A 23,396-nucleotide genomic window follows, 5' to 3' on the forward strand; every position below is an offset into this window, starting at 1 on the left:
TGCTGCTGTAATGAAAGAACATGAGTGTCAAGTCTCCAAGGCAGGTATTAACATATTTATTACACCGTAAAGAGAACAACAATACCAGAATTATACTGCAAAGTTTCACAGACTGACAGACCATAGTTTACAGCCCAAAAAGAATTTAAAAAAGAAAAAAGAAAGAAAGCAAATGAAGGAAATAAAATCAACAAGAAACCACAGTTCTGACATAGTAGACTGGAAAGCTCTCTAGAGGACACTGACCCTAAGCGATGTAAAGACCGCCCAGTGTCAGCCTACCACTAACCTGTGATTTTCATGTCTCAATTAAGTATTGCACAACAACTTCAAATCATTTTAGCTTTTTTTCACAATAGATTTTCTCAAGAGAATGCAAAAACCCTCCCACCCCTGAACTCACTCCCAGGTTAATTCTATGGCCTTTGCTGATCACTGTTGGCCCCACACATTTCCCCGATCTTTCTTGATAAGTAGGAAATTTAAATAACATTTCCCCCATTAGGAAAAACAGGTATTCCTAAATTCATAGCCTTAATCTTTTTTTTGTTTGTTTTTTACAAGATTTTCCCCTATCTGAATTTACCTCAGCTGACAGGACGACAAGCACTACAGCATGTCTCACAAAAAAGTATAGGAGAAAACGGTGGATGGGAAACAGGAGAAAAAAGAGGAAGGGAGAAACATTTCTCATCCGTGACCTTTCCTTGTATCATCGAAATAGGAATCGACAACACTTTTCTTTAAAATTAGCACAATTTTTCAAATCTGCTCAAACAATTCAAACTCTTGATGTACTCTAGAAACGCCACAGGCATAAAGGAACATAAAAGTTTTTTCAGTTTTTTTCTCATTTGTATTCATTTAGATGTCATTTACTTATGAGGTCTGCATTGTTACCAAGTAGTGATATGGTTTTGCAGCTGTATGAGCTTCAACTTTGGGTTTTTTATTTTCCTGTTCTCTTGTGCCCATTTGGTTTCGACTAGACCAGTATCAGCATTGCGACTGATGCTCTTATCGTGCTGTAAGAGGTAGAGTGAGACTTGTTTGCCACAGAGGAATTTGTAGCAAAACACACATAGAGGAGGGAAGAAAGAAAAAAAAAATAGAGCTTCTCAAAGAATCATTGATGATAATGTCTGCTTACTTTTTTACACCCAGGTTTTGCCCTGATCATGATGAACACACAAGTCATTTGATGTATACTTTCAAATACACTATTGTTAAAACAGCTTGGCTGTTTCTTCACAGCTTCTGAGGAGTCGCAAGTAGGGTGTCAAACACCTTTTTGGATTGTTTAACCCTTTAGAGTCAAGAATGCAGGTGTGTTTTATTTAGACAAGAAGGGAGAGATGAGGAAGTACAGAGGGAGCAAACTGCCCAGAACCTACTTGGGCTTCCACTTGTTCTTTGAGGTCAGAATTTGTAAGGTGCTTCTGGGTAGCACCAAGGTGTTTGGGATGAAGAGTCTTTGTGTGCGTCAGGGTAAGTGCTCTCGAATGAGAGGTTTGTTTGATTTACATTGAATGTTTACAACAATGCTGTGACTAATTATCTATCCCCCCCCCCCCCAAAAAAACCATACTCTGAAAAAATAAAAACAAATAGCTGTAAATGGCACTGGTGTGAAAGCCCAGTCTCACATTAACCTCTTTAAGAATAAAGAACTTAACTGCTTAAAGCTGAAATGGGCACTTAATCTGACATTTGTGTAATGAGAAAATGCACAAAAAGTTTGAAAGAAATCCCAAAAATGTGTTCAAAAGTTGTTAAAAGTCATGAGTGTTCATGTCATATTAGTTATTGCTCCAGTTAAAATGTAACACTGTTGTGAAATGTTCATTATGTTTCATTCACACCTTCTCATTTCACAATGTAAGACGAGTGCCATTGGTTTCCACGAAGGTTTCAAATAAATTACTTTTATGACACTGAAATTGGTTTTATTTCAAGAATATGTGAACAAAACCTGGCAGAAATAAATAAACCAAATGTCTGTGAACAAACCTCTTTTGAAAATTGTTTAAATCAGGATTTTGGTCCTTGGTGTCAGTCTTTGGCTGTTTTTGGTGTTTTGTGTGTGTGTGTGTATGTGTGTGTGTGTGTTAATACTGTGTTACCTGGTGCTTTGTAGTGTTAAAGCTGTCAATCGGAGTCTACACCTCTGCATTTGGAAAGTTAGTTTGTTAGTTAGCTTTTTTAATTTTAATTTTTATTTGTATTTTAACTTTTTTTTGGTTGATTTTAAGTTTTTCTAAAAAATAACAAATATTTAACAAACGTTCAGTAATGTGCATGCACTGTCTGTAACTATTCAAAAAACATTATGGCTGCTTTTGTTAGCATGTTGTGGAAAAAAATAATAAATGGGATGGTGATTTTACATTTTTCAAATTCTTCCCACCCTCAAAAGTGTAACAACAGACAATGCCATCACTACATACAACATGGCGGATGAATTATGGCTCTATACCGACAACACAAGTATGCTGAAAAGAAGCATGCCGAAATAACCTCTGTGACAGTGCAAATACATTTATGTATGTCCCTTGTACAAAACATTTAGGTTAGCATTCCGCGCAACATGCTAGTTCTCAGAAAAGATCTGGATAGGACTCAAGTAGCAGCTCTGAGATATAGCTTGTGTCTTTTCATGAGGACAAAGGGAAGTAAAACTTATAGAACTACGAGGGATCTACCACTTACACACAGAATAGGAAAGCAGCTTGGAAAAAAAGATAACACTTCTATTTTTATCTCATTTTGCACCAGCTAGAGAGAGAGAGAGATAGAGAGATGAAGGACTTATGACTGGTTGAAGTACTATGCATTGTCACAATTGTCCAACACATATACAATAAATAACCATTGATGGCACCACAGGACAGAAGTCTTAAACACCGTGACATCTACAGAAAAAGAACAAGAACATGAATAAAGATGAAAATGTTTTTTCAGAGTTGAGAAGGAGGGGAGCATCTGGAGTGAGTCTCCGTACTGTAGGTTGTCAGCGCTGAGTGGCCCAGCGGCTGCCGTCGAGGTGATCTGACAGTCTCACTGGTAAGATGATGAATTCACTTCCTGTTTGAGAGCTTCTGTGACCCACCAAGCATATATGTGTAAATTGTAGTCAATACATCCTCCACATGTGCAGTGGGCAAAGTTTTGTTTCTCGTCCAAGAATTCTTCCTTTTACATCCTTCAGGGAGACGGATTTGTATTTACCAGCCCATTGACCTGGATATTATTACAAGTGAGAGGGAAATAACATTGGTTGAACAGCTGGCTCTGCTTGCAATCTGCTGCACATCTGCCCATTTCATCGAGGTCTGTGGACCAGAGATTCAAGTCCGTCCCTTTCCAGACAGCAAACTTGTTTATCTATCCATCCATTGGTGTTTCTTTCATGGTATTTAAATCTAATTTCTTCATTACAAAGAATGTTAATATCTTCCATTATTTGTTTGCTAGGTATGTCCCTTGGTATGTTTGGTAAAATGTCTTCTTGAGGTTGACTACTCTCATGTCCCAGGTATAGGAAGGAAATAAGCATTAATTTAAGGATGGAAAATAAAAAGATTTAATAAAGGGGAAGTCAGATAAGCTTGTCTTCAGTTCACAGCTATCTCTGCCCAGTTTCTTCATATTTACAGGAGAAAATAACATAAGATACAATGACAGCAACATTAATAGCGACAGGCACAATGACAGACAACAAGAATAGCTAATGTAACAATAAAAGGATGTCAATATTTAAATTCATTCATTCAAAACAAAGAATATCTTTGTGTTTCTTTAAAGTCATGGCAAGTCAATATGACCTGATTATGGACCTCCACCTTCTATGACTATGCTGCAAGATAGACAGAAGCATTGCCATCTCTAGCCAAGTTACCTTTGCAAGGCAATGTAGACAGTCATGCTCTTTGTGGGGCTGAGGGCTAGCTCTTAGGCCCTGGAGGCCTTGGCCTCCATCATCTGTGTGAGTCTCTTAGCGTGGTGTGCCATCCAGGGCAGAGGAGGACGGGGTGCTGGGGGTGGATGAGCGAGGGGTAGCAGCAGGTGGGGTAGCAGCTGGACTCCCAGTCCCGCTGCTTGGGGTGCAGGCGGAGGAGCTGATGGGAGCTGGGGTCTCAGACCCTGGAACACCTCCCTGCTGCTGGCTGGCCTGCTGCTGCTGGGCCTGGAGGGTCTGACCACAGACATGGTGGTGCTTCTCCCAGTCTTTATGCTGGCAGAAGGAGCCACAGTAGCGTGCTGTGTTGCAGCCGCTGCATGTCTCACTGGCCTTGCGGCCACAGTTCCAGCAACTCTGACAGACAGATAGAGACGAGTTAACTAGTACATAAAATAATACAACAGCAGGGTTCACAATCAGACATACAATTGGACATGTCACCTGATGGATGTCTGCTAAGTGATATAACTGTAGAGGTAGGTTTGTTGTATTTTATGCCTCTGATAACAAAAGGATAACCATAAGTTTGGTGAATGACAGGAAACACCAGTCTGCGCATTAACAGAACAAGCCACTGTCTTTGCAATACTCAAGCATAAAACAAGCTGCAAACAGATCAACAAGCCATCACTTATTATACTTAGGACCTCTTATATAACTCAGAAATCACAGGGAGGGCATGTCAGGGTGGCTGCATATCCACAGAAAATAAGGGAACAAGTTCATACACAGTTTCTGAAAGTTCCTCTGGGGATCTTCTCTCTCATAAACATTTGTCCTGCAATTAATTCCAGATGTGAGGCATATTTCCTGCACTTAATTGATTAATCATCAGTGGTGATTAGTAAAAGACAGCCCCATCCCTTATTTCCTCTCAGCTGAATTAGTAACACCTTTCTAAATATGCTAGCTACTCTCTCCGAGGATGGCAGAAAGTGAGGGGAACAGATATTTGACTGAACTTGCTTTGCTATATATTGATCTCTTAACTATAAAAAAAGAACTATTTTCAGAAACAAATTTAAAGCTGCAAACAGTCAGCAACCTCTTTGATACTGGAAAGTCACAATGATTTACTTTTACAAATACGATGATACAATACAATGGAAACGTCTTTGAAAGACAAGATGCTATAGTATGTGTCATTTGGGAGTCAGTAGCAACAAAAGAATACAAAGTGTCAGCAGTGAAAGACACAATGCCATAACTGCCAAACAAGAGGATGACAATGACAGTTGACATGATGTGTTACACCTTTTGATGTTTTGAAGTGTTGGTGTGTATTTCCTACCTCACTGGAGTCCTCCTGTTGGTTGATTATGGAGAGCGCATCCTCTGCTGCCTGTCGCTTGGCCTCAGCTACCGTACGCTCCATCTTGGCCCGCTCACTGCTGATTATCTCGTGAGCCTTGCGTTCAGCCTCCGACACGGCCTTTTGCAGCTCTGACATGGCCTGCCGCTTGACCTCGTTCACCGCCTCTTCTGTAAAGAGTGTGGAGACAGAGGGCATCAAGCCTCCCATACCTGCAGTGTAGTTTGCATTATATCATCCTGTTGTTGGGAGTTTATTTTCACTAAGTAGACTACAGGATTTAAAAAGTCTGATGTTCTTATCTTCGTATAGAACACCACTGTTACTTTGACTTATATTTCTGAACCAAACAACAACGTTCAACCAAACATTTATACATATCAAATGACTATGTTGTGACAGGAACCGTAGCATGTTTACCCAGTTAGTCTGTGATATTTTAATAGAAAATAATTAAACTGTCTTATTTAAAAATTGGCAAACAATATGACATATATATTTTCTTTTAATTTGTAAAGTGCCTCAAGATGTCCAATTAATCCTAGGTAAATGCTCAGAAAATGTGCTTTAGAACTGGAGCAATGTGTTATGTTATACTTGTTTTGTGGAATGAATAACCTTGCTGCACGGGTGTTAAGCAGTGGTATTCCAACCGAACGTCAAAGCAAAAGGAGGGCTTTTTGTTTGCTCCCATCAGGCCTGTAACTTGACTAATTGCGTATGCAAATTAGCCAATTTATATTTAAATTATGCATTTCCATTGTGATCCCAGAGGCGCATGCGGTGAGGGGAAGTGGGAAACCGGTAGGACACCGTGCAAGGTGCTTGAATATTTATCACCAACTGTAAACATTTTGCCCATTTCAAGCAGATGTATTCACCACCGCACTCCATTGTGTTAAAAGTCCTACTTTGCAATCCTCCCTGGGTCATATTAAAATCTGTCTCTCCTCAGCCAGAATATATGTGACTGAAGTGAAAAAGATAGCAGAAATCCTGAGAAGAATGCAAAGAGAATGTAACATAGCGGGGCACCTTTTATCCTGCGTAAAAAAGATAAATACAGCTTTATGTCTGACAAATATGCTTCACTTTATTTCTTTCCTTTGTACAAATTACACTTGTAGTAAAAATGTAAAATCTGTTTTCAGTACCAGAGAGAATATGTGCTTTTCTAAAGACAGAAGCGTTTGCACTCCATTGTGATTGAGCTAAATTTTTAAACCAGGGTGGTTTTGTCTTTAACCTACTGTGCTGCTTGAAGTCATGGAAACTGCCTCAATGCTGTGTGATATATGCCTTGTCCATGGATGTGTGATTGCACACCAAATGCCTTAGATGGAAGATCGATCAAAGCTGGTGAGGAAAGGAGAGCACTGGAGAGCAGGCAGAGTCCCGATGGTGATACTCAATTCAATTTAAATGCATATTACTTGTTCTGAGTATCTCACACATCATGCTTGGTCAAGCAAGGGGACAATTTCTTTTCTCCAAGAGGTTTAAAAAGCAGATATACTGTATCACTGACAGTGAATACAAAGTGGATTCCTCAAGCATCAAACCCTCAAGTGAAAATTCTTTCACTTTTTCATGACAGCAGTAATGGTGATTGCAGCTGCACTCGTGACTATAAAGAACGCTGTTTGTGTACGCTAAAGGTTTAATGGCAACTAATGGAAGCTGTTAAACAACAAATTAGTTTCAATACTTGATCTAAACTGGCCCTACAAATTTCCCTCTACAATTTTACAACACTTCTGTTAAATAAAATTGCTGCAATGTCTATTGTGAAGGGGATTACAAAAATGCCAAAAGCAATGGACGCCTAACTACCCTATTTTAAACAGCAGAGCCACTGCACCTGTAGTAAAACCTACTTATGTCCTTTATTTGACTGGTGCAATAAAATTATTTTACAACCTGACATATCTGGAGTGTGCAGAGTGTGGTGATGCAAATCAAAATTTTAACTTCCAACTGTAAATGATTTTCTAAAAGCAGACTGAACTATAAATTCAAGTCTACAAGGGGAGGAAGTTGCAGACTATACTTGAATGAGATGGCAGAATGGGGTTTTAAGAAGCACCTCTCATCCACTTCCAGCCCTGAGTTTTCTGGGTGAAAAAGATGGCTTTGATTTCTGCAGTGTGTCTTACAAACTGCAGAGAGATACAGAGAAAGAGAGAAAGGGTGTGTGAGAGTGATCATGATTGCAGGCATGGAAGTGCTGCTCACCAGCTTTCTTCCAGATTTCTTCAGGGACGTAGCCAGACACAGGCCGGTGCAGCAGCTCCCTGTGAATTTCTGGGGAGTTACAAAGGTTTAAGGAATAAATATAAAAATGTTGTCACTGATGCAATAAACTAGTGAGCTGTAAAGTTGCTCAGGTTTTCAGGGGGGGACAGGAACATGTACAACCTATAGTATAATCATGATAACATAGGTGATATGGCCTAATGGCAGCATGTACCAACTTAAGAGTAGAGGACCTAGAAGTGAACCATGGGGGACCCCAAATTCAGAATCAAGCTCTGTAGTACTAGAGTGAATCCAGGCAGCAGGCTGGATGAGTATTTCAAACTAAATGCTAATGTTCAGTTTAACCCATAAAGATAAGCTAAGTTTAATGGAGATACCAGAAGAGAACTTAAATTGAACCATTTTTAAAAATACGAACAAAGTCTTTTAAGTTGAATAATTCATTAAATTTGACAAACTGGTTATTTTGTACATACTGGAATCACCATACGGCAAGTGAAATGTATTGAAACATGGCTTTAAGCAGACTTGTAATCAGACAGATACTAATTTCCTGGTCACTGTGTCCTTTCACATCTCTACGTGTACAGTATGTGTGGTCCCCTACCAGATGTTGCATTTTCTTGTGCTGCTGGGCTTTGCTGCCTCGACTGCCCACTAGGGGTGCCCTTCTTAAGCTCTTCAGCATCACTGTATCGTCGGATCCAGTAGTTGAGCTCCTCGCGATCAGCTTCCTGGCACCGCCGCAGTACTGTCAGCGAGCGCCTTGTTTTCTCCACCATGTCCATGATGCAGTTCAACAGCTGGGGGTGACAGGGAGCGGACATGGCGCTGGGTTTACACATAGATATGGATGGACTGATTGAAGCTCAGTAGTGGTGGTTTGAAATTAAAGCTGATGTCTGCCATATAATATTTTAGCTATTGTATCACTATTATGTTTATCTTTCTGGTGGAGTGTGGTTAGTGCATATTTTGGACAGACACTCACTGTTGAATTATTGATTATGTTTGTCAGGTCACACCTTAATTTTCAATCAAATCAGTGAAAAAGCATGACAAATGTGACACTCATTTTACTTATTATTATATTCAGGTATGCATTACACACATAACTGGTTGGATTAGTTTTTAAAATTTCATTGCATAATCAAAACAGTGAAAAAGCATGACAAATGTGACACTAGATGTTCTGTCATATTTCATTTTTGAGCATGCAAAATGTTACAGACAGCATCTTTAACAGAATGCATGCACAACATCGAGGGTCAACACACAATGAAAATATCAATTAATTGTTTGATGCATTGAAGACAAACATATTTACATGCAAACATGCCCATACACACATCCACTTATTAAGAAAGTCAGACTTTTTATTTTGTATAATGCAGATAACACAAATTTTCTATTGACAGTTGGTAATGTTATACGTTGTATTACAATTTAATAATCTTAAAATAAGTGAAATGAGGACTTCATTAAGCTCAGTTACCTACAGAGACAGAATTGTAGGGTATAGTAATAAAAATGTTATTACTTTTCTTACATGGTCAAGGTGCTTCCACTCCTCAGCCCACTCTCTGTCTGTCAGCCTGTGGTCAATCACCTCCTCCTGCCTGGTCCCTGCATGCATACCTGCAAGAAAGAAAGAAAACCAGACAGACAGACAGACAGACAGAGTGACAGAAAGATAAACAAAGGGTGAGTCAGTACGACACAGAGGATCGATGTGACATTACTCCGCTTGCGCTCCCTTTCATCTATCCTTCATTAGGTTCCTGGTTGGCACTCCCCCCTTCTATTTCTATGCCACCCTGAGGGCAATACTCAAATAACTGAGCTTCTAGTCCAATAAACATCAATCATGAGGCGAGACAACGGACACTGTAAATGTCTATCCTATATTTAGAACAGAGCCAAAGTTCTCATTACAGCGTCGTCGAGGCTCGGCCCATCCAGAAAAATGTTTCTAATACAATTGCACTGTGCTTAAACGTGCTTCTGGTGTGCACTCATACATCTCAGAGTTCTTTAGTCCAGCATTTGGTTTGTGCTCTTGTTGTGGTCAGACACACTGCCTATACACATGCTGCACCAACACATGCTGTACCTGACTGATTATCATTATTATTAAAGTTATTGAACTCAGTGTATAAAGAAACCCACATTTTATTTCATTTTAACAATATTTTATCTTCATTTTGCCTTAACTGTTTTTATTTGGGTTTTAATGCTTATTGATTTTAATGCTGTTGCTGTTTTTCTTTGCCTATGTAAAGCACTGAATTGCCTCTGTGCATGAAATGTGCCATAGAAATAAAGCCGCCTTGCTTTGCGTTGTCTGAGAAATGAATTTAAAATGATGCAACTGTTGTAACTGTGTGCTTTGGTAAAATCCTTTTTATGTTTCTCGTGGTACTACTACTGAGTAAATGTTTTAACACTATGCCATCTAGCAGGATTAGTTTTTGTCTCAAAATCCAAATGCACACACATAAACAGCCAGATACTGTACACACTAATATACCCGCTAACCTCCCCCACGTCCTCACCAATAGGCCTGGCTCTCTCCCGGATCTCCCGGTGATTGGAGCTGGGGTGTCTGTAGCTGTCGCGGTAGTGATGGGCGATGGCCATGTCATCCAGCCTGTAGTGCTGTGGAGGGAGCGGGCCTGGGTGAGGCAGGCCGTTGGGTTGGTAGGAGAGCCCATTGGAAGGGCTGAAGCGCTGGGCGGGGCTTATGGTGCAGGGCCGCTTGCTGGGGTGAACATCTGGGTGCAGGGCACCATCTCGCTCAAAGCCGTTCTCTTTGGTTCTGGGTGGTGACAGGGAAAGATGAGGTTTGAATTTGAATTTCAGTCACTGCATCTAGCGTCTTAAGTTAATAGGCTCCCAGTGAAGTGAGATCTTTCCTTTGTTTCTAATAGAAATAGTTTTTTTTTTTTACAAGAATCCTGAAAAAAGTGACACATGTACAATTATTTTTACTCTACTGGCACAGTAAGTGAGATAAGATTTCAAGAACGATTATGACACCAAGTATGGCCGGACTGTTTGCTGTTGTTACCAGATTTGAACACGTTCTTGTTACAGTGATAGCCTGGTAAATAACTAAAAAGAGTCCAAGTGGCAAAATGGATTAGGAGACAAGGAAAGGAAATGAAAGGAGAGGAGTTGAGAGGACACTGCACAAATCAGTGTGATACCTTCATTATATTGTGTATAAATGTCGAATTCAAAATTTGTTCATTACATTACATACAACTATTCCACCACTTTCTGTTATAGCAAATGTTTGAGTTCACCCTCCTACCAAAGAAATAAATTTCCATTAAAGACAGTTGTTCCTGGAATTCTTTCATTGAAAACTGGTCTATTCATTCATACATACACATGCACACATAAACAACTGAAGCCTGAATGTGTGTGCTCACACAAATTGCAGACACACACATAAAAATGCTCATACAAGTAGCTTCCAGGGAATCAGGTGGATTTTTGTTAGCTTGCTGTCAAAGATTAATGTGGTCAGGTGTGTTTGTGTGTGTTCATGCTTACATATGTACGTCTGTGTCTGTGTGTTCTCAGCTTTTTTCAGTTCACAGTTAAATCTCGCCAACCTCCCCCCACTATCTGCAATCCTCCAGTTTTCCTCTCCTCTTCCTCCCCGTCTCTCTCCCTCTCCGATGAACAGATTGAACTTCTTAATGAGCTGTTTTTATGGGCTCCTAATGCTCATCCAAAAATGCTCTTCCCCTCCATCCGCCCGTCTCTCCCTGCCTCCCTCGACTCATCTATCCCATTCTTTTCTTCCCCCAGCCTCACTCTCATCTCCTCAGCCTTCTTGCTGCAACAGTGTTTATATCTACAGCCACCGGAGCGCACACATGCACACATGTTCACAGTCACCTATACAATGCAGTGATGTGCGCTCACTTAATTTGCCTACCTGCCCTGCAGTTGACATGTACGTACTATCAATGGCCCGACACCTACTACTTTTATTTATTTTGTTCACATATATATTGAATGACAAACACTTCTTTCTGGTCCCCTATGCTATCATTCTAAAACCCACACATGCAAACATGTAAATTAATCAATTAGTGAGTGAGAACAGTATTTCTGTTAATGAAGAAAAACTTGGTATAGCACAGTGTAATTATGTTAGGTGCCACCGATGAAATTAATGCTTTGAAAATATGCTGAATTATACAAAATTATACATGACATACACTTTTTCTAGTATGCAAATTGTGCTGTGATATTCCTGGTCTGACTTCTACAGGCCATTGTATTAATCAGGATGCACTGATACAGCATTGTTGTTTGTAATTAAGGATTCCCATTCAAATTCCGATATTCTGACACAGCGCTCCAATAAGAGGGAATGCAAAGCAGAGGTAAGCAGAAAGCAGAGGTGCTTAGCCAGCCGTATTGGTGCTGGAGTCTCATCTGTATGTGTTATCAGCCCATCTCCCTAGGCACGCGCACACACACAAACACACCCAGACACATTTGGAGGTGCACATACTGTACATGAACCTTTCTACACTTTCACACTGGATAGAGAATCACGCACACATACATTCACACAAACTGACTACATTTTCTCACTGAATACAGATGCCTACTTACTTTTCCTCTCTCTCCATATATTCTCTCTCTCTCACACATTTACATGCACACCTCTCCCCCTAAGCTCACTCCCATATGCACCAGACGGCCTGCAAATATGCAGGTATTACAGAAAAAGTCTGCCTATCCGGCTGTTGAGGGAAAAGAGAGGTGAGAATTATTAATATCGCATTCGGCATTTCTGTCCCTCAGCAAATATAAAAAGTACATGTTCCCCTCCCCTGCCTGTATTAAAAAATTTTAGACTCCTGGGAATTACACTGTATTTCAAAAGACCACGAACAGGCACAAACTCACAGCAAAACACAAAATGCTCACAAACTTCTTTCCTGTAAGTTGAAAATATAGAACTGGTGTTTTTACGGGTCTGTACATATGTAATAGCTTTTATTAAGGGTTTGTTTGTTACTGTGATGAGTAAAATCGCTGTGCAAAGTCACTTTTGGAGAAAATGCATACAAATCTAGATATAAATTCTGATGTCATATTTTATTGGTGTTGCAGCTCTACCACATTTACTTTACTGGCCTGGGAATGAGTCCCAGTCTAAAGCGTGCACACACAGTGACCACCGGTCTTGCTTGTTTCTCTTTTTGTTGCTTTTTTAGAGAGAGGACTACAGGTTTTTACAGTGCTGTTTGTCCCTGGATGGCACGTCTCAGTGCTTGTCCATTAGAGCAGAGAACATTGAGTCATTACCGAAGTCCGTGACAACAAATGGATGTAATGATTTGGCTGGGGTCGGGGGGGTGGGGGTTGAACTGACGCGAAACATAAACACACACACTCTGTACTCACAATCAAACACGGAAGCAAAGGATAACTTGGGTATCAAAAACATTCACACACATCCACACTTTTCATTGAGCTGTCTTCTTTTCTTCAGTCTTCAGGACATGTGTGAGTGTGGCTGCAGCCAGGTCTACTTTCCCTTCTCTTCTTCTCCTCAGTTCTGGCCCATTAAGAGCAGGATCCAGAAGCTGAGTTATCCAACGGAGCATGTCACGAGGCCCGGTGGTACACTGACAGACACTTCCCATACATACATTAACACAGCACACTATTGCCGTGTATTGCCTCAGCGTGTGTCTGTGGAGTAATGTATGGGCTCATGGGGATGCAGGCAGACTCAAAGGGATTTATGCATGAGAGCAAATAATAGAGGAATGAAAAGCCTCAGCTGCTTTAATGTTTAAAGCTGGTAAATGTATAAACACTACATTCTGATCCCTGTTGCTGCACAATGATTCTAACCCAAACTTAGGCTCACTCAACACTAAAATCCACGAGTATCACTTTGACTTTCTGATTCACTCACCTGTCTGGCGTCCTTCTCTTGCCATTCTCGTTGACGTCCAGCAGGAGCTCAGAGGAGTCCACTGGGGAGGTGGTGCTGGTGTCCAAAAGCAGCTGCTCATGCTGGGCCAGGTACTGAGCCGGGTTCTGCTTGGCCAGCCTGGCGCAGTGGAGCAGCTCCCTCTGAAGGAGCGGTAGGTTGGCCTACAGATGGGAGCAACACTGAATTACTACAGGAAGTTTACATTACAACCCTGACAAAAAAAGCAATAATATAAATATCACACCTGCCATTTTGCCTTTCAACAAATGTAAAAAAAGAATAAAAACAGTCACAAATTTTTCTTTCTCTGTTTTCTTTTTGGCTAATGTGGGAAACAGTGGCAGTTGTCAGACTGAGCTGAGCAAAATGTCTTAAACAGGCATATCTGGTAGTGAAAACAAAATAAAACTTAGCTGCAAAAAATAGTAAAATACAATTGCAATTGTGTCTGTGTTGCCACACTGGTAATTAAAATCAACTTAGACTCTTAAAAGAGCAGCTGTATATGTGAAAATGAAAATAATACCAATGGCATTGGGCACAATATAATAGGTTCTTGATGTTTTATGTTCAAGCGGACATAAGACAAGTTCAATCAATCTGATACATTTCAAAATGTAAAGCTGAACCTATCTGACACTGAGCTTGTTTATATTTCATAACACATAAAACTTTACTATCCTTCAGAAAGCCCAAAAAGCCCCAAACTTACACATAAAAATATGTTATGATATCAGTCTTTTCATTCCAAAAACATCAATTTGAGGTAACAGGAGATCCATTTATCCTGTCATCTAACCCGTTTGCTCATTCCCGCTGAACCACCACCACTTCCAGTGACTCAGAGTGCATTAACCCTTTCTCTATGGCATATAGATTTTTTTTTAAATAAACAGCAGCTTTTTCAGTCTCTTTGACAGAACAAGGGGATCTACTTTCTTGTTAGGAGTTACAGGATCATGAAGGTATGTGAGCATCGACTTCAAAGACATCTGATGGGGTGCAATTTGAAGCAAGAAGATGAAAGTGTTGCATCAGGCAGGTTCCGAATGAGAGTGGGGGCTATTTTGGCAAAGACCACCACCAGAGTCTTTGGAGAGGCCATCTTTGTAGGTTCTTGGTCTGTTAAAGCTTTGTTTGGTCCTCAATAACATAATGTCTCTAAGCCTCCCTTTGTTTTTTCATTTCCGTTTTTTCCCCTCCAAATTTTATAACCTCTATTTCTTTGACCACTCACTCTTGTCTTTGGCATGTGCAGACAGAAAAACAATCACAAAACACAATTACTGTTTAGTTGTATTTATGTGTCATAATCAAACAAAAATCCCTGTCCAATTAAGTGGCTGTAGTAAAAGAAATGCTGGCCTTTGCTTTACCTGCCCAAATTAATGGCCCGTTAATAGTTAATGATTGTAATTATCCTCTGAAAAAAGATTGCTTTGACCCAGGTGAACTCATCTTTCATTAACCTGAGGTCATCCTAATTGCCAGAGGTGTGGGATACAAAAGACTGAGTCAAGAAAAGCAGACCACTAAAGAGACTGGATCATTTTTCACATGATAAAGTATGGTGATTTGCTTGCACGTTACTATGGTAACCAACATCTGCATTTGCAAAAAAGGATAATTTCAAGTGGTGCTCAGCAGCTGCATCTAAAATTTGCTCTGTTTGATTTATTGTGAAAATACTGGATCTGACATTTTGTCAAACGGTGCCAAAAAACAATTCAGAATATGCCATGTTCGGGATACACTGCACTTCATCAACTAGAAGAATGTAGGTGACTTAGTTTTTGCATGTCTGTATTGTCCTATTTCAATTATTTCCTATCCTAACTCTCTGTCTCACAGCGCTCCTCTCGCTTCAGCATGACACAAGAAAAACAAACCACTTGACAGCTAAGATGAGGGCAAACTTAAAAAAAGCTTTAACTTGAAAACAGAGAAACATTGTTACTTTGTAAGCCGCCAACACATCACGTCACTGGCGCTGTGTGGTTTATGATTGTATCCTTCCAGTAAAGTGTTCCAACCAATTTGTGGTTTAGTATTAAGAGATGGGGAAAGGAGCTAAGTGGGATGGGTGGGAGTGAGGAGAACGGAGGGGTCGGCTCGGTCTAACATTAGAGTAATGAAAAACTCTGCGCTGTGATGCGCATTGTTGCAGCTGTGCTTCGACGCACCTATAAAAACTCCCCCACACCCCCAACTGCTCTCCGCTACCATATGGTAGCTGGCATTAAAGGCTCCGCAGTGGGAAGACACTAAAATTAGACTGGGGAGAGAGAGAGGCAGAGAAGGAGCAATGGAGGGAAAAAAAAGAGTTGCATCTTTGCTTCTGCAGCCATCCCAGTGATACACTAACCATCTGGTGAGGAGAAGGGATGGAGGGACAGGGGGATAGACGGATGGAGAACAGTAGATAAATTGAGACAGGAAGGGGATAAAGATGAGGAGAAAGAACACACGAGAACGTGAATGAAAAAAGAAGAAGAACGCTTAAAAATAAAGGAGAGATGTGAGGAAGGACAGACCGAGGACATGATGTCCCTGTTTGTATAGCGGACAGCCAGTAACAGTGGGTCTGGTGGGTCCAATTCCTGATGCCAACATCCATGCAAGACATCAGTGGGTAATATAAGCTTGTGAATGTCAGTTCACGCATGCACACATCTGCAAACGAACACATGCTCACAGACGGCAGAAAGTGAGATGACATTGTGTTCAAGGAGAAGCAAGTGTTGTGCTTTTATAAATAACATTTACCTCACGTGTGTCACTCAGACACAAACAGATAGGGAAGGACGGATAGAGAACTGATAAAGAGGAAAAGGTAGATATAAACATACAGTGAGAACTCGAGGATGACTGAGGGGAAACAAAAAAAATGAAAGTCAGAAAGCGGAAGAGCCTTTCAAAAGGTGTGTAACAGAAACAAGTGAGCTCAGCGTTAAATAGTACAGTAGGCTTGTCCCTGCTATCCATCTCCCAGTACAGCACTGATATTGATTTCAGCTTCACATAGACCCCATAACATGATCAGAACTACAGTCCCACTAGTCATCATACAACCACCACCAACCAGTCTCACCCCCAGATCACTTTAGCTCCTAAAATCCTGCAGACATCCAAAATATACACCTGTATGATGCATTATGCCCATTAATGGCCCCTAGTTCACCTGTCTATACACACAGCATATAAACAACACCATCCCCCTTTATTTTCTCTCACCCAGGCTGGAATAAAGAGATGTGCAGTGCGCTACTGTGAATGAAACAAGGCGGCTGGTGACAAATGGGCTAAAGCAAGGGCACGGCTGGGTGCTCCTCCCTCTGGCAATATACCATGCTAATGGCTGAAAATGGGAAATACTTGCTGAAGATGTGGCTTAGTGGGATGAAGAACTGATGACAAAACAAGCCGGAGAGAAAACTGAGAAGGAGGCCGGAAATAAACACTTGAAAAGGGTTGTGTTGTCCACGTGCCAAAGCCGTATTCATTGTGCTCTGCTAAGCAAGTTTAGAAAAGTCTTCTTTCCATTTGAAATCCTGTGCAGAAAAATTATGAACTGAACTAAGTTGCTGGGTTAAAAGGAGTGAACCAAAAAGAGGTAGTGCTGAAATGATTTGTGCACTATTTAATTTGGAGGAGAGAGAAATAAATTGAACAAGCAAAATAAAAAATCTGATGATATGAGTAGACTGAACAAGAATGACAGCATTATGTAAAACAGTAAAAAGTGAGAAGCAGGGAAAGAATAGATACAAGAGAAAGATAAAAGTTCAAAGAGAAGAGAGACACCAAAACTAGAGGAAAAATTGGGATAGATATCATGAACATAAGAAGGCACATCTGGATCTGATCTGACTAAATGTCTTCCAGATTTGGTCAGTCGGGAAGGCAGGCAGGCAAACCCTCTGTAGCAATTGTATATTTAAATATCTACCTTCAGAAAGGGTATGACAAAAGGTCTCAAAGGGAAGTTGGTGGCTTCTTGGAGCTTGGAGTGAAACTCTTCGATGGTTAATGTGGAATTCTGGGGAAGAGAGGGAGAAGGAGAGAAAACACATAAATCCACATGGAAAGCATTAAGTGATAATATTACTTATTGGAAGCTAAGCTATATCCTGACCTGGAGCAAATGGTTTGGGTTTTTTGTAATAGGAAGCATATGGGCAGGCCAGAGTGAAAAGACCCACAGAAAACAATCTCCTTCAATTAACACACACACACACACACACACACACACACACACACACACACACACACACACACACACACACACACACACACACACAAAGAAATACACCTGCAGGAATCACATCATCACACAATGAAATGTTGAAATATATGTCACTGCTACAACATTTCTGTCTGTGTATTTGTGACATGAATGAAGCTGGGCTAAGTTTTGCAGTGCGTTCTCTAATTTCCATCTAATTAAATAATATATTTCTTGCAGTTTTGCACAGATGTTGATAGATGAAGCTCATTTATTTGAAATACAGCCTCTTAGTAGCATCACAGGGGATATCATTTCAGTTTTTGTCTTTTAAGTGCTTTTTTCTTTGGTTCTATCACTTGGGCAGTCATTTGGATATTCACACACATGCTTTCTGTTGTGTCCTTATCACAACGCGAGCCTATCACACTGGTGCCATAGTGCTCCATGCCCATGTTACCTCTCTCCATCACTGTCCGTCTCTTTTCACAGACTAGATAAGCCCAAGGTGATCAAACTACACCGCAGCAGTGTGGTGTGGGTGTGGACCAGGCAGCAGGTAATATGCTTAGTGAGTATTCTGTATGATTGCAAACAGGAGGTGTGTGTGTGTGTTTGGAGCAGCAGAGAAAGAATAAAAAGTGAGGAAAGAGGTGTGCATGCACATGGGAAAGGGGTCTACTATATAAAAGGCAAAAACACAAACAAAGGAAAAAAAATCAAGAGAGACAGAGAACATAAAAAAGCTGCAGATATTATTTTTCCTCCCCACACTCTCAGCTTTATTTCCCAGACCTGAATTTTGTTTCATTCAGTCTTACATCTGTTCGCCCAGATTGCGTAGGGGCTGTTCTTGACAGCTAGTGAAACCTCCTGAGTCTCCCTCTCTCCCTCTCCCCAGCACACAGCTAGCTAATTAACGGTGTCACTCTTTTCAATAAGGCAGGAGGAGGTACAGAGAGACAGTGGGGGAGAGAGGGAGAGAGATGGAGAGGGAGGTATGCAAGCCAAAAGGACACAGGAGAGGCATGAGCATATGCAGCCGGTGAGAAAAACAAACATCGTGAAGCCAAAAGGAGGCTATGCTCTGTGTGGCTAATTAAAAAAATTCCTCCCTCCATCTCCTCCGCTGCCTCCTCCTCCTTTCTGCACAACATTCAGTCACTATTTTTGTATTCCCCTGCTTGTTATGCTCACATTTTCTCAGCTCACAGAGACGTGATAAATCTGTAGATTTGCACATATAGTTTATACAAACCACTCTTGGTGATATAGCCTTTATACGTCTGGCAGCAAAGCTGCAGAATCACATCTGTCTTTTGAAAACCTCTGTTAGATAAATGTTTTTTTGACTTTTGCAGGCTTGATTTGTATTTTTCATTTTTATTAATAGAAACCTCTGGAGTGCAGGAAAGATGTCTCCACACATGCACTGATCATACTCAGAGTTATAGTTTTGTTACTTTTTGCATACATGTTGTTTATGTACTGTATTATTATTATATTTAGATCAATTCTAATTGAGGTGTTGGCTATCACAAGCTGTTTTACTGGATCTTTATGTGGGTTAGAAGAGTGATTATTTGTATTTGTGCATTCTCTAAAAGGTACAATTGCACTTTTATTGCAATAAATTTATTAGCTAAATAAATCAATATGGTCATTATTCTACAAGTGGCTGAGTCATGTTAGGTTACAAGATGCCTGCACAACCTCAGTGATAATGTTTTGTCCTTATTGCACCAGGACTCTTCTTCCTCATGCGGTCGCATGTTGTTTTTCATTTTAAATAAATGCAATGCAATTTAATCCAAAGTGAATCAGTGGCATAAAAATGGAAGTTTCATGGTTTGAGGTCATACTTTGTCACAGAAAACAAAATTCTGGCCTTGTTTTGCTGGGCATTGTGTTACACAGAAGAAAGTACTACGAATTAGATCAAGCCAGAAGGCAGAGATCTGCAAATCTCTCCAAGTGTTGTGCCTGAAGGACCAGATGACTTAAGTAGTAGAAAATAAAAAGAACTTAAAAAAGGCTTTAAAATACCCATGGATATTTTCACAATTAGTGACACATATTTGAAAGTTATTTACATATTCATCTGTTACTATGAAAACTTTTTAGATTTAGTAAACCCTGTCCATCTGGTACTTCAGGCATGCATAACAAGTGCTAACAAGAGCACTCACAGAGCGCATGTACCTCTGCCAAGGCACAGCGTTCACTCACGCAAATGGGTCCCCTGTGAAAAGTGAGATCTAGAATGATAGGCAGCTATGCTGTGTATCTTACCTGAATATTTCAGGGTTCTGTCTTCATTATAGGCGACGTTATGGCAGAAAATATGGGTTATGGGGTTTTTAATGTTAAATTTAAATGGCCATCAAATCCAGAATCTGGATCAGATCCAGATGAAATTTAGTCTGGTGACAGACATTGCCACCCAGTACATGCGTGTCAAATTTCAAATCATTTTGACAACTTTTGACAAAAATATGAAATTAAATTTTTTTTTTTTAATTTTACCCCATGTTAGGGAAAGGATTTTTTGTGATTTAGGTTTGTTTATTTATTCATTTATTTTTTGCATGAATTGAACCTTTTTCAGCCAAAATCTAATCACTTCTAGGGTTGGTCCCCACCAATGTGTACAAAGTATGCTGATGAATCCATTCAGCCGTTTATTTGTAATCCTGCTAACCAACAAACACACACGCATGGAACTGAAATGGGGTTTTTAATGTTAAATTTGAATGGCCATCAGATCCAGAATCTGGATCAGATCCAGGAATTATTACCTCCTTGGCAGAGGTAATAATTGTTCTTAAAAAATGGATTCACTTATTCCTACTAACTTAAGTTTTCAACATTCACTCTAAAGCCCTTTGAATAAACGCTACACAGTAGCCACTCACCACTAGTCCTAGCACTAACGTGCGGACCCGCTCGCCAATTTCAGGTGAGATGTCATTTCCAAACTGCTGTAGAGTTGTGAGGAAGCGCTTGAGCTTGCTGAGCTGCCTGGCACCGCAGGCTGGCGGCAGCTGTTGGTTGGCCAGCGACGATGAGGAGGAGGAGCTAGGACCGTTGCTGTAGCCGTTTGGAGGAGAGGGAGCTCCGTTGAGCGCCGTAGGAGAGTGGCTACTGCCATTGGTTACTGTGTCAGACAGGGATATACAGAAAACTGTTAAGCGAACAAGGGGTAAATGGGAAATATTTTTTGGCAAATAAAACTTCCATAGACACTTGCTGCTGTGAAAACCAACACTGTGTTCTGTCTTGCTGGATATAAATCACAAAAATAACCTAAGATCCATGACTGCATTTACCACCAACAAAGAAAACAACATAGGCCGGCTTCATGCAGACCTAACCAATGATTTACATCCCCCTGAAAACATTCACTATCTCCAACATTTGTTTTCAGTCACTGTGGCCCCTTTGATCTGTTGTGGCATCCTCATAAAAAAAACATATTTCTGCATTTGGAGACATGTTGCTTCTCTCTGCCTTTCTCCCTGCAGTCTAAACAAGCAGGGACAGTGTGACCCCCTATTGTGCCACAGCGAGGGAGCAGCAGTATATGTGTGTCTACGGGGCAGTTGGTGTACAAAGACATACAAGGCAGCATAAAGCTTTCTCTCTAATGAGATTAGGTTTTGACTAGCAATCCACTCACTCCCCCTCTGGCTGCTGTCCAAAGCCGGCACTGTAAAGCAAGGAGAGAGGCGACATGTTCAAACTGCATCTGGTAACAATTACGTTGGGTGGAAATCAAAGCATACTGCTTTGCTAAAACCTTCAGCATGTGTAATGAGAGAGCTGGGCCTTTCCTCCCTCATTGCATGGAAGCCCCGACGTTAATTGTGGAGTGCGAGCATTTGCAGCAGAGAGAGAGAGAGAGCAAGTAAATACTAGAGACTAAGAAAGGGAATGTGATTGTGAAAGAGAACAAAATAACGCCTCTGTTGTAAAGAACCAGCACTACTGACACAGACTTGAGTGCTGAGCATTTTGAATCACAGGGCCTTTGATTCTTTGATTCTAGTGCTCTTCATGCAAGTGGTTAAGTGTGCACTTCTAAGTGAATACTAGGGTGTAATTTGCTTGTCACAGACTATGTGAGTGTCATGGCAAACCTCCAACAGTTTGTAAGTGTGGACATTAATGAATTTGTTGGGGGAGTTGTTAGGAGTGACTGATTTGGAAAAGCTCAGTGCAACTTGTTAAGCAGATATTGTGTTTTTTTTTTTTAGTTTACCATTGCATATTGCAACTTTGCATGTGTGAGCATGTGTGCAACCCTGACTGTGTTAAGGTGGAATTACAGTTCTGTGGTCAAATATAGGGTGGCTATACAGTATGTCACCTCTGAATTGATTTACACTTGAAAATCACAACTGTACTATGAGGAAGGATGCACTGAGTGTCTCCTGGTTCCAAATGCATAACCTCAACTCAGAGTCATGTCATTTGAAATATTTTTTACACTAGGCCAGGGATACTCTAGGCACCACAGAGTTAATCTGCAGTGACTACAGTACATGGATATATAGTAACTGATAAAGAAAGCACTGAACACTAGGACTACATTTACAAAGAAACTGCTTAATGTGGATTGGTTGAAACCTGGCGGCTATAAGAACTGTTTCATAAAGTCTGTATAGGTGCAGACACTGATCAGGTGTATCGCATCAGTGAATCCATATCACTGTGTGGTACCTTTAATTACTGTACTGTATATACAGTACCACACATTTTTGTGCTTATAGGAAGAATTGAATTCTTTCCTAGTCAAAACACTTGCAATCACTAACAGGGGAATCACACATTGTTTATTTACTCTGTAACACAGCAATGATGGCAGCAATGTTTGCAATGGAAGTTGTCTTGTTAGATGTGTCTTACTAACAGGGAAAATATTACTGTGCCTGTCTTCAACTTGCTTGATGTCTCCACCAGCACTGGAAACTTGTAGCCGACTAACACAGTGCAACAGTTCAAATGTCAAACTGTTGTTAGGAGACGTGCTCCTCTGTTTCTACATCATAAGACTGTAACAGAGACCTATAAATGTGGCATTACTCACAAGTCGTAGGAGTGTAGGAGCTGTTACGTGGTGCTCCTTGTGTGCTGGGTGGGGGCGGCATGGTGGGGGGGGTCAACCTGGACTGTGTCTTGACATCCGCAGGTGAGTCGGGCATGGTGGTGCGCTTCCCAGTGCGATCTGAAGGGAGACAAAGAAGACAAGGGAAAGATTATAACATACCAAACATACTGTGGATAATAGCTTGGCACTGAAAACAAACAACAGTTCATGGTAACACATTCTATATCTGTGTGCCTAGAAAAAAACAATAGCATCATTTGCATATAAAAGCCGCTGGATTTAATTAGAAAACAAAGTGCCTGTGAGGTTGCATCAGACAGACTAGATCTGAAAATAGATGGCTCACCATATCATATGCCTTGGCACAATGACACTGATGCACATGTTCAGACTGTCAAATGAGAAATGAGAGGGAGAGAGGAGAGACTCACAGACAGATACCCGGGAAAGGAACGTAAATCTGCAGCGAGTGCAGGTCTCATTCAACCCCCATCTGTGCCATCCTGCAGACCTGCTGTACAGAACAGCACAGCCACCCCCCCACCCCCC

At 40.7% G+C, this 23,396-nt stretch overlaps 1 protein-coding gene across 5 annotated transcripts in view; it reads right to left on the reverse strand.

Moving 5' to 3' along the window:
* Nucleotides 1-34: 34 nt before the first annotated feature.
* runx1t1 (RUNX1 partner transcriptional co-repressor 1) overlaps nt 35-23,396 on the reverse strand; it is a 64,424-nt gene continuing 41,062 nt past the window's right edge. For 3 of the 5 annotated variants that reach the window (XM_020606927.1, XM_020606926.1, XM_020606924.1), the window contains 10 exons: nt 22,827-22,964; nt 20,653-20,894; nt 17,462-17,551; nt 13,492-13,673; nt 10,088-10,350; nt 9,073-9,170; nt 8,140-8,335; nt 7,509-7,577; nt 5,253-5,443; nt 35-4,315 (listed from right to left, as the gene is read on the reverse strand). In XM_020606927.1, the coding sequence (XP_020462583.1) occupies nt 3,995-4,315; nt 5,253-5,443; nt 7,509-7,577; nt 8,140-8,335; nt 9,073-9,170; nt 10,088-10,350; nt 13,492-13,673; nt 17,462-17,551; nt 20,653-20,894; nt 22,827-22,941 (1,767 nt within the window). In that variant the 5' untranslated portion in view covers nt 22,942-22,964 and the 3' untranslated portion in view covers nt 35-3,994. The remainder of the gene's footprint in view (nt 4,316-5,252; nt 5,444-7,508; nt 7,578-8,139; nt 8,336-9,072; nt 9,171-10,087; nt 10,351-13,491; nt 13,674-17,461; nt 17,552-20,652; nt 20,895-22,826; nt 22,965-23,396) is intronic. The other 2 variants (XM_020606925.1, XM_020606928.1) reach the window with 2 other exon arrangements.

Source organism: Monopterus albus, unplaced genomic scaffold (assembly GCF_001952655.1).
Source record: "Monopterus albus unplaced genomic scaffold, M_albus_1.0 scaffold82.1, whole genome shotgun sequence".
NCBI classification, from domain to species: domain Eukaryota; kingdom Metazoa; phylum Chordata; class Actinopteri; order Synbranchiformes; family Synbranchidae; genus Monopterus; species Monopterus albus.